The following is a 12,232-nucleotide window of genomic DNA, read 5'->3' as shown; positions in this document are numbered from 1 at the left end:
GAAGACCGCCGGAGACATTGCACAGAGAGGAGCTGGAGCAGACGACAGGAAGAAGTTTCTTGGGTTCACGGAGAAACCACCAGAGCCGAAGAGAGTGACCATGACGACTGATGAATTTGAAACGGCACTTCATACGGTCATGAAGGTTGCCAAAGACGACACCAGACATCATACACCCACTCCTGAGTACATGGACATCATGAAGAAGTTCTTGGTGCGCCAATCTGTGGGTGATGAGACGCACAAATTTGAAGGAAATGTACAAGAATGGCCCATTTTCAAGGCATGGTTTGAGAATCTGAGTGACAGTTGTGGATACAACAACACAGAAAAGCTTACCGTCTTGCAAAAAAGTCTGATTGGAGAGGCAAGAGAGACTGTCAGATTCTTGCTGTTTTCCCCATGCAATGTGGATAAGGTTATGTTTTCTCTGCAAGAGAGATATGGTCAGCCAGAGCACTTAATCCGCACGATGATTGCGCAGGTGAAGGCACTGCCGGCTGTCAAGCATGACACACCGGAAAGTTTGGTTAACTTCTCCGTGACACTCACCAATATGATTGCTGCAATTGAAACGTTTAACCACAATGGTTATGTTGACAATCCTCATCTCTTAGACGAGCTGATCACGAAGCTTCCCCTCACTATGCAAATTGCTTGGTCGGAGATTCATGCTTCCAGGGGATTTGTGACGGTGAAAACCTTTGCGGAATGGATTGGACTGAAGGCAAAGGCCGCTAATTATCGTCTCCGGACGATAGAGGCAGCGAAGGTGGAGAAGCTACCAGAGATGAAAAATAAAAAGACAGTGGCAACGGTAGTCAGTAGTGAGCTGCGGGAAGTCAAGGAGAAAACCCCCGAATGTAGCCTGTGCAAGGGAAAACATTTTCTAGACAAATGCGAGAGGTTTCAGAAGCTTTCCGTGGACGACCGCTGGGCACAAGTAAGACGACAGGGCTTGTGCTTCTCCTGCCTCAAGCCCAAGCACTCTCTAAGGATGTGCAAGGAGAGCAAGACTTGTTCGAGGACAGGATGCGATAGAAAACACAATATTCTTTTGCACGGTGATGTAAGTTCTGTCAGAAATACAACACTTGCACAGAATGAGACAGATAACCCAGAAGAATCCCCAACGAGAGTAGAGGATAAGCCTGCTCCAAAGGATGCACCTTTGTCACAGGGAGGGGCCATTGACGGCGAAATTGTGGCTCATGGTCATGGCGGCAGCCATAACCAAATCTTTATGAAGATTCTTCCAGTCTATGTGACAGGGCCGAAAGGGACTGAGAAGGTTTATGCTTTTCTGGATGAGGGTTCAACCATCACCATGATGACTTCCTCTCTGGCAGAGAGACTTGGACTGGACGGACCTAAAATACCTCTACACTGGCAAGGAGCAGGTCCTGTGGCAAACACCGATCTCACATCCAAGACTGTCGAATGTAGAGTTCGTGGGTTGCTACCAAATGCGAAGGAGTATTTGATGCAAAGGGTGAGAACAGTTTTTGAATTGAATCTCCCAAGCCAGACTGTGGACATGTCAGCTCTCTCGAGAGACTGGAGGCACTTGGCGGACGGCCAAGTACAGTCTCTGAAGGATGCAGTGCCAGAGTTGTTGATAGGTCTAGACAATACACCCCTTATTGTGTCTCGAGAGATCATCCATGGCCCATGGAATGCCCCTTACCTCGTAAGAACGTGGCTGGGATGGGTGGTAATGGGGAAAATAGACGGCAGACCCATAAATGGCCCCAAAAACTATTCTATGTGGGAGCGACGTGATGATCTCTACGAAATGGTGAAGGATTCCTTCTCCATTGACTCATTTGGCGCCGAGTCTCTTGGGAAAGCCCCCTCTCGTGAAGACAAGAGAGCCCTAGAGATAATGAAGCGCACGACACACAGAACTGATGACGGACGATTTGAGACAGGGCTACTGTGGAAGGACGGCAAGCAACCGGCTGTTCCTGAGTCAAAGGAAGCAGCTCTCAGGCGACTCCATGCCACTGAGAGGAAGTTGGATCGAGACCCAGAGCTGGCAGAGGCGTATTGTGCAAAGATGGAAGACCACATACAAAAGAAATATCTGGTGAAGCTCACAGAGGAAGATTTGCAAGTGCCAATGGAGAATGTCTGGTATCTGCCGCATTTCTCAGTCTTTCATCCTGCAAAAAAGAAGATTAGGGTTGTCTTTGATTGCGCTGCCAAGTCTCATGGATTTTCCCTTAATGACTTTCTGACTAAGGGACCTGATCTTTTGAAGTCACTTCCGGGTGTGCTGGAGAATTTTAGAAAAGGGAAGTACGCATTTACGGGTGATATCCGTGAAATGTTTCACCGTGTTCACGTGAGAAAGGACGACACAAATTATCAGAGAATTCTCTACAGAGGTATGAGGAGAGATGTCGAACCAGATGAGTACAAAATGGATGTCATGACGTTTGGGGCTTCCTGTTCTCCCACTTTGGCCTCTTATGTGAAGAATGTCAATGCGGAGGAACATGCAATGGACTATCCGGAAGCTGTGAAGGGAATATTAGACAATACCTATTGTGATGATTATCTTGGCAGTGCTGACAGCATTGAGGACGCCAGAAAGCTAATCAGAGATATTGTCTATGTCCAGAAGGCTGGAGGATTCGATATCGTTAATTGGACAGCGAACGATTCGAGAATTTTGGATACCTTCACTGACTCCATGAAGAATTTGGCATCTCAAACACTGGACGAATTGGACCGTGTTCTTGGCCTATGGTGGGATTCGACGGCTGACATCTTCACCTTTAAGACACAATTCCATCGTGTTCCTGCTGAAATACTCTCTGGAGAGAAGATCCCGACGATGCGAGACGTGCTGCGACTCATCATGTCTATATTTGACCCTCTGGGGTTTCTGGCCATGTTCACTGTCAAGGGAAAAATGATCTTGCAGGAAATTTGGAGGTTAAAAATTGGATGGGACGATCCGATTGAGGGCATTGCACTACAGCACTGGAAAACTTTTCTAGACGAATTGAAGACGATCAGCACAGTGAGAGTTTCCAGGTGCTATTCTCCAAATTTGCCTCAAGCAACTTCCGTTCAACTTCACATCTTTGGCGATGCCAGTGAACACGCATACTCATCCGTGGCTTACCTGAGGATTGTGAGTGAAATTAACAGTGAAATTGAAGTGTCATTTGTGTGCGCCAGAACAAAAGTGAGCCCCTTGAAGTCGACAAGCATTCCCCGGCTTGAGCTACAAGCCGCAGTGATGAGTTCTAGAATGAGTGCAGCAATTCGAGCTACCTTGGATGTCAAGATTGACGACGTAGTGCTTTGGAGTGATTCCCTGACTGTCCTGGGATGGATTAGAAGTGATTCTCGACGCTTCAAACAATTTGTTGGTCACAGAATCAGTGAAATTGATGAGTTGACAGAGTTCCGGCAGTGGCGATGGGTGCCCACAAAACTCAATCCAGCTGATTTGGCTACCAGGATGGTGAAAAGTGATTTCAGCGAATCGTCAATGTGGTTCTGTGGACCTCCCTTTCTCAGACAACTTGAGAGTGGGTGGCCCCAGGAGAAAAGTGAGACAATTGAAAACAAAACAAATGACGTTGAAGTGTTTCCGGTTATGACAAATGACGTTGAAGTGTTTACCGTTATGACAAGTGTTGAAGTGTTTCGCGGTGACCAGCTAATGCCAAAAATTGAGAGATTTTCTCAGTGGAATCGTCTTATTCGTGTGACGGCAACAGCTATGATTTGTGCGAAATATTGGATAGACAGATGGAAGGTCAAGAAGTCTGGTGGATGCCCCCCGAAAAGGCCTACACTGACAGTAAAAGACTTGTTGGCAGCTGAGAAGCAGTGGTTCCGGAAGATTCAGACAGAATTTTGGGCTGAAATTGAGACTCTTAAGAGAGGAGAATCCGTCGACAAACAGAGCCCTCTGCTCACTCTCTCACCAACCCTGGATTCGGACGGAATCCTTCGAATTGATTCACGTCTTGTGAATAGTGATGTGGGGGAGAAATATCCAGTGATTTTAGCTCAAAAACATCCGGCCACCAAGTTATTGATCAAAGACGCTCATGAGAGACACCATCACCAGGGACGTGAGCAAGTGGTGAATTACTTGCGAGAAAGATTTCATATTCCGCGAGTTCGTGTGGCAGTGAAAAGAGCTTGGCATGAATGTCAGCAGTGTAAGAATCAAAGAGCTCGCCCAGTAGTTCCGGAGATGGCAGCTTTACCCAGGTTCCGTGTGACAGATTCAGTGTATCCCTTCGTGAGAAGTGGTGTGGATTACTTCGGCCCCCTGATGGTGAAAGTTGGACGTCGACACGAGAAAAGGTGGGGTGTTCTCTTTACATGCCTCGCAACCAGAGCTGTGCACCTGGAGATAGCACACTCCCTGACTACAGATTCAGCCATTATGGCTATACGACGATTTCTTGGACGCCGTGGCCCGATTAGTGATTTGGTTTGTGACAATGGGACCAATCTGCGGGGTGCAGATAATGAATTTCGTCATCTGTACCAAGCTCTAGAGACAGACAGGATGACAGAAGCCCTCTCCGAGCGAAAGATTGACTTCCATTTCAATCCTCCTGCAGCACCACACATGGGCGGAGCATGGGAAAGGCTAATCAGGTCAGTGAAAAATGTCCTAAAAGATTTATTGAAAAATCATGTCCCCACCGATGAGGAGCTCTTGACTTTGTTCACGGAAGTTGAGTTTGTTGTGAACGGACGCCCCCTGACGTACGTGTCTGTGGAGCCAGAGGACGATACGGCTCTCACCCCAAATCACTTCCTGATCGGTCGTTCAGCTGCCAATAGACCTATTGGAAATTTTGACGATGGAGATCTCGTGCTCAGGAAGGCTTGGAGGAAAAGTCAGCGGATTGCTGATATGTTTTGGCACAGATGGGTTCATGAATACCTTCCTGAGCTCACACGTAGGACGAAGTGGCATCAGAAGACTCAGCCCCTGAAGATTGGTGACATAGTGGTGATTTGTGATGAACAACTTCCACGAAACTCCTGGCCTCTTGGAAGAGTCACTGATGTCTTTACCGCTCCCGATGGGAAGATCCGGTCTGTTATGGTGAAGACAGCTCAGGGCTTGTACCGACGACCCGTGGCGAAGCTGGCATTATTGGATGTAGCGGAAGACCAGCAGACAGGATTAGGGATGGGTGCAGGAGCACCAGAGAGGGGAAATGTTGGAAACGCGACAACGCCAACTAGCGGAATTATTTGAAATTAATATTTTCCAACCCTGTAATTGAGCCCTTCCGGCATTTTGTCTTTCTTTTGGAACTGTGCTTTGTAATGGCGAGACACGTTTTGTGAAGCTCCTAGGATTTCTTATATTTCTTGAGTAAGTCAGCAATTTAAGCGTTTTTATGTAATTCACTCTAATTTGTGACATTGTTTCTTGTGATAGGTGATCGATTTATAGGCATAGAGACGATCTAAAAGACATTTAGATTGATATCTATATTCTGGCGACATTGAAGTTTATAGGTATGGGAAAAGAAGAAGAATTAAGATTAGAGATTTAACAGAAGCTTTATTTCAGATAATTTGCCTTGAGAGAAAAATAGTGAGTGGAAATTAGTTGCTAGAAAGTCCAAGCAGTTAATTCAAAGTAAGAGTTTAGAATAATATTGGGAAAATTAGAATTTAAAGAGGAATTATATTTCAGGAACCACCACTACTTAATACTTAATACTTAATACTTAATACTTAATATTCTTGTAAATAATATAAAAATCGATCAGGCCGTGTCTCGCCAAATTAGACGTCAATAAAAGATTCAAAAATACAGTCCACTTGACACTTTTGACGACGACCACAACAGAGAGCTTTCTAAATCACCAAAATTTTCTAAAATTTTGCTCGGGTCAGAGGAGTCGGAGGTTTTTAAGTTTTTTTTTTTTAAACGAAGCTATAACATATCAAAATTTGAGATCTATCATCACCATCTGATAACGATTAACCGATATTTAACCTTCGCCGAAAACCGCTTGTCGATATATCTTTTCGTTCTCTCGCCTGAAGCGTTTGTACTACGTAGAACCGGCTGAACGGCCATGAAAATCGGTTTTTTGTGGGGTATGATTTTCGTAATAGGGTAAGTGTGCCAAATTTCGGCATAGTTGCATGCAAGCATCAAAGTATCAAGTTTAAAATGTAATATTTTAAATACAAATTGATTTTTTTAATTCTTTCTTCTCAAAGAGTGTTGCTTGGAACCTTGTAAAGAGTTTACCGTCTTTATTAACTCTAAAATCATTCTTATTACATTTTAAAATGAATAAAAATATAGACATGGCTTTGGTGCCCTATTTCGGCCACCTTCATTCTCATAGTTCCTTGCCCTTCGGGAATCCTTCCAATATCTTTTTCACGTCATCTCGTTTGCCAAAGCTACATCTTTTGTTATTCTTTTGCATTGTATAATCTCTAGAGTATGTAAAAACTAAAAATTCATGGAAATTCGAGGAACAAAAAAAGTGGTCGAAATTGCAAGCTGGCCGGAATTTGGCACACTTACCCTATATCAGAGTCAAAACAGGTACAACGATCTGACAAGGTTGCATTTTACCTTGGACCACAGAAGCTGACATTGTAAAGAATTTCAGCTAAAATTAAAAGTCAATAACAGCGAAAGCCTAATAAAGCATATTTGGAGACATATTAATGACAATAAATGTAAATTTTAATAGTGTGATAGCACTAAAAAGCATTGCAGAAAGTTAAAATAATATTCATTTTTTTATTATGACTTCTACCACTTTCTTTGGTTGAAGGAACTATGAATCTTCTGAAAAGCTTTGAAAGTGAATAATGCATTTTCTATTATATAAATAATCAATAAACAAAGAGCATACTTATTGGATTATATTGAATTCATGGGATGTTCTTGTTTCTACACTCATATTATGGAGAGTTTTATCTGAGATCAATTGAGGATTAAAAGAACTAACGTGACTTTTAAGTTGATTTCTTTTTTATCAAAATTTTCTAGAGATTTTTTATCCCACTTAAAATCTCAAAGATTTCTTCTAAATTGAAAATTCAGAAAGTCTCTACAGGTTATATGGGTGAATTCATGCTTAAACTTACCATCAGCTGTACATGGTCTTGCTCTCTTGGTGATCAGTGACCTAGAACAGAGTTTGGGCACGTCCTCGCGACAAATCTCCGCCAAGAGGCTGGAATTTGGCGTGAAGTCATACTGGGAGCCTAGTGTAACAAAATGATTGTTAATCTGGAAAGAATGAATAAGGGAATTTAGTATATGATGAAGAAATACCATGAGTTCGATTGCTCGTAACCAGTTTTCCATCCCATATCCTCAGCTGTGGGGCACAATCGGATTGTGCCTCAAATACAGCACTTGTGTCCAAAGCTGAATTATATTTTAGAAATGATATCCAGACAGTTTCGTGGTGTCTTCCTTGGAAATAATAGCGGCAGAGGGTATTTGGTGGCAGTGTATGTCGTGGTGACTCCAATTCACCAAATGGATTTTCAAAAGCATTTATCGTAAATTCACAGCGACTGTCGGGTGCTACGAAGGACTGAGAATTTGCATTCACGTACTTCACCTGATGTTGGGATAGAGCGCACGTGTATCGTCCACAGAAGCCCCGGAAATGACACAAGAGAACAATCTCATAACTTTATGCACCTTCAATTCCGCCATAGGTTTATATACCCCCAAGTCACCATCTCAGACATTTTCCTCCTTTGCCTTTTCAATACCTCTTCTCACTTAACTCGATATTATTTGTGCATGAAAAAGACACTTTTAGCCCACTACCACCATCCTTTCAGGTAAATTCAATTTTTCAAGAGAAATTTACAGTTATGCAGGTGAGATTTTAGTAGGAAGAAATATATAAACATAAAATGTACTAATTTCCGATGCTTTTCCGGCATGTTTCTCTTCATTGCAATGTTGTTAGAATTTTACCAAAAACAGGAGGAAATTTTATAGCCACATCACAAACAGACTTGCTCTCTAGAGTGCTGATAAAATATGCTAAAAACTAGTGATAAGCTTGCTTTGGCACATGAGAGCGGGGATTCTTTTGTAAAAGACCTCTTTTGGAAATTTATTTTAAGGAAAAAGCAATGGAAAAACAAATGGAACGTTACATGAAAAAAAGCAAAAAACACTTTGAACGTTCTAAACTCAAAGAAAGAAAGATCAGTTATGTAATCCACTTATTTTTCAACCTATGACACGGCTAGAGGCTAAACGGTAAGAGATATCTACTTCCGGTCTTCGACGACCCCCCCCCCCCCTCGTCCCATAAATAAACACTATATAGGACAGTTTACTTTTATCCCTCTACTTCCCCATCCTCTACTTCTCCTCCAATACCATGTTTTTTGGTTTATTTCGAAGACAGTTCCTACGATTTCCTTCATTTTCGAATATATTTTAGAGTTAGTCACAAGGCGAATATTTTATTCTTGGACACCTATGTTCGAAAAACATTGCAATATAGAATTTTCGAAGGTCAAAGTTTAATCAATTTGAGGGCCTATTTTTCAACCGATTTCCTTAAAATTGGTTTTTTTGAAAGACTTTGAAATTTTGAATTCGACTGCATCGGACTTTATCGGTCATGAGTCAATGTAGTACCAGGAGGGGAATTCTGTAACGCTCTGGCAACGCCATATGACAAATTGGGTTCGAATCTTAGGAAAGTTCGAAAATGCGATTCTGTAGCCGTGATATTGCCATTTCAGCTCAAGTGGCATTGTCAGAAGTCACATATTTGAGATTTCTGGTAGTTCAAATGACAATGAATTTTGTTAAACAAATCAACCAAGATGTTCTGTATTTTCATAAATTCATCAAGTAAAAGGAAAGTAAAAGGAAAACTGAATTTTCGAACTTATATGATATGACAAAAAAAGCTCGAATGACATTGTCAGGTTTCGAACTCACGCGTGACAATGCCATGAAAATTACAGAATTCCCCTACAGGAGAAAGGAAGGAATCTCCACGCGTATTTAGAGCTAGGTTTTAAAATTAAGTCGATACTCCTGTAGGGGAATTCTGTAATTTTCGTGGCATTTTCACGCGTGAGTTCGAAACCTAACAATGCCAATCGAGCTTTTTTTGTCATATCATATGAGTTCGAAAATGCAATTCATTGAATTTTTAATGAAATCCCTTTACTTGATGATTTTATGAAAATACAGTAGGGGAAAGTGACCATGCTTGATACGATCCAAGCTTGATAATAACTATTTTTTTCATATGTTAATCAATAGTTATGACTCATCGCAATATATTTCAATAGCTGGTGCTAAGCCTCACATTTCCTTAAAAAATTAGGATCGTAGCTCTTTTTTCCTAGTTTCAGGAAGCAAAAATCAAAAATAGGCCCAAAACTGTAATTTCGATACATGATATTTCATAAGTATTTCTTAATTAATGTCGCTGTTCAGGAAAACTACTATCATAGGCACATAGAGGGGTCATCAGTACTAATATTTATGTAAAAATATTTTTACTTGGTGGACACTGTTTTTGTGGGTGGTAACAAATTCATAAATTCTACTTATGTCCATCCTATATTTTAAGAAGGGTCCATGAATGATAATTTTAATGTGGCAACTATATCATTAGATGTGATTCTTTCATAATTACACATATTGCAATCCGCCAATTTTATCGACAATTGACATAATCTTCAACCCTGTTGCCTGAATTTTAAGGTTGCAAAGTGACATTTTCTTGGACTCAAAGTGAAAAAATGGTTTTCGCTAGCGCCCTAATGTCATAAAAACATGGCTTAGAAAAATTACATAAAAGTGATTTTAAAACTAATAACCAGTCATATAAACGATTTAAGCAGATAGAATAGAGTTCCGTCTAAATATTGATGTGCAATTTTTTGTATCCGGTGAATTTTTTGCAGTGAAAATGGGTCTCCGAATTGTCGAATCAATTATTATACAGGAAGGCCTCGGACCCAACTTGTATAAAAATCGCTACTGAATTTCCATTTTCTTCTTGAGGAAAATCCAATGATTTCTAGGAACTATTTGAGGTGGGATTATGAACCTAATAAGTGAGACATTTTTTTGTCATAGTGGAAGAATCGCTTCGGTTTGTTTGTTAATCAGAAAATAATCACAAACCTTGGACATCATTTTACAGTATAAAGCATGGTCACTTTCCCCTACGTCTTGGTTAATTTGTTTAACAAAATTCATTGTCATTTTAATTGCCAGAAATCTCAAATATGTGACTTCTGACAATGTCACATGAGCTGAAATGTCAATGCTATGGCTACAGAATCGCAGTTTCGAAAAAGCTCTCCTACGATTCGAACCCAATTTGTCATATGGCATTGCCAGAACGTTGCACAATTCCCCTCCTGGACACTCTCTTGGATTGACTAATCCTTCCACCACGAGGCTACAGAGTGTCTTGAATTTGCACAGTATAGTACCCGTAATTGATGTATCCTTCTCAAATATTTTTTTATTTGTTCGAAAGCTTGTGACACGGCTAGAGGCCAAACGGTTAGAGATATCGATTTCCCGTCTTCGACGACCCCCTCTATTAGTCAACATTATCTAGGACAGTCTTTTTTTAATTTCCCCTCCCCACCCCCTTCTATTCATTCTGGACATTCCCCCTCAGTATGAATACGTTCCTGAAAAGTCATATTGAGAAAGGATCACCGTAGATTAGAACACATTTGCTTTAACAAAACCTCCAAAACGTGAACCGCATTTGTCAATAAAATTTTGAAAATTCAACTGTTTTACGGATTATTCTATGTCACCCAGACAAAGAGTCCACGGATAAGCGAGAGTCTACTCTAAATATAAACAAATTACAATTGACGAAATTGTACGAAGATGATTGTGTGTTTACAAACATTTACGAACAAATTTAGTAAAAATAAGGGAAGAGTACCAGCGATCGGCAGTGTTCCTCGGATCGTCAGGTTATTACCGTATTGTTGCTCCAAATCAAATGATTTTTTAAAAATTATTAGTTACTTTTTACCAATTAACTCTTACAAGAATGCACTGCATTAGCTCTGATTTGATTTATAAAATCAAATTTCCGTGAGACACCTGATTGAATTCGTGACGATCCGAGGTACAGATTGCAAGTTTGCAATTAAACCTAATTTTTATTAATTTATTGTAAAAATTTAAAATTCAAATGCACAGATATAGTTAAATGGATCACTAATATACCAATTAGCATGCACAAAACCAAATAGTATTTTGAGGCTTATATTTTCAACTAAATATCGAACATATCTCTTAACATTCCGATCCGGGGTGCTCTTCCCTTATACAAAAAATGCTTGTCATGTGATTATGTTACGAACAAAGTTTGTTAAAATGTACAAACTTTTACAAACTTCTTTGTGGGTTATACGATTTAGGAATATTTCGTAAGTCCCCGGTAGAAATTTTGCATCTTTGAATTTATTTGTAAGCTATTAAAAGACTACAGATCAAATGAAAGATGAAAATTAGATAACTGCGTTTACGACAATTCCTAATACAAGCATCGATGTATGTTAAGTCTTTTAATGTTTGTGCAATAAAAGTATTGCGTATAAAAGCAAAAAAAAAAGAAGTCTCAGAAGAATCATCTAAGAAAAGTTGAGCAAATGTTGGAGTGAGTATGAAAACTCTTGTTGACTGTTGAATTTCTCGTCGAGTTAATCCAGAAGTATTACAGTGAATAAAAAAAAAGAAGAGAGAAAACACCCACAAAAAATATCAAGGAAGGGATGATAAGACAACTCAATGATAGTCATTGGGAAAAGTTGAAGAAGACACAATTCACCAAATACTCTCCTTCATATGGGAATTTTGTGTACTTTATCTAAAACTTCCAACTCCCGGGACATCTGCTCACATTCTAGGGGGTGCGAGAGATGGTATTATAGTGGAGAATATGGTCGTGAGAGAAAGTTTTGGCAAGTTCCAAGAACGCACATACGATGTGATTTCTCCGAAAAGACACTTTTGGAATCATTTTGAATTACAAAGTCTCTTGTATCTTGCCTTTTCTTGCAGCTTCTTCCCAGTATGTATGTGTCAAGATTTTCCTTCTAGTTGGAAAAGGAGAAAAGGGGACACCCTAAGTGCTGAAGGATTTTCCACTATATAGAGAGAATATTCATTGAAAATTCATCGACAAGTTGAGAAATATTTTTTGATAAATTACTT

General features: G+C 40.3%; 1 protein-coding gene across 3 annotated transcripts in view; it reads right to left on the bottom strand.

Annotated features, from left to right (window-relative positions):
* The window catches only part of LOC129802670 (uncharacterized), a 154,314-nt gene that overhangs the window by 19,991 nt on the left and 122,091 nt on the right, over positions 1-12,232 (bottom strand). For 2 of the 3 annotated variants that reach the window (XM_055848665.1, XM_055848664.1), the window contains 2 exons: positions 7,313-7,607; positions 7,123-7,242 (listed from right to left, as the gene is read on the bottom strand). In XM_055848665.1, the coding sequence (XP_055704640.1) occupies positions 7,123-7,242; positions 7,313-7,607 (415 nt within the window). Of the gene's footprint in view, positions 1-7,122; positions 7,268-7,312; positions 7,608-12,232 lie in introns of all 3 variants that reach the window. The other variant, XM_055848663.1, reaches the window with a different exon arrangement.

Source organism: Phlebotomus papatasi, chromosome 2 (genome assembly GCF_024763615.1).
Source record: "Phlebotomus papatasi isolate M1 chromosome 2, Ppap_2.1, whole genome shotgun sequence".
Lineage (NCBI taxonomy): Eukaryota > Metazoa > Arthropoda > Insecta > Diptera > Psychodidae > Phlebotomus > Phlebotomus papatasi.
The sequence above is the reverse complement of the archived record's forward strand: the minus strand, read 5'-3'. Positions and strand labels throughout refer to the sequence as shown.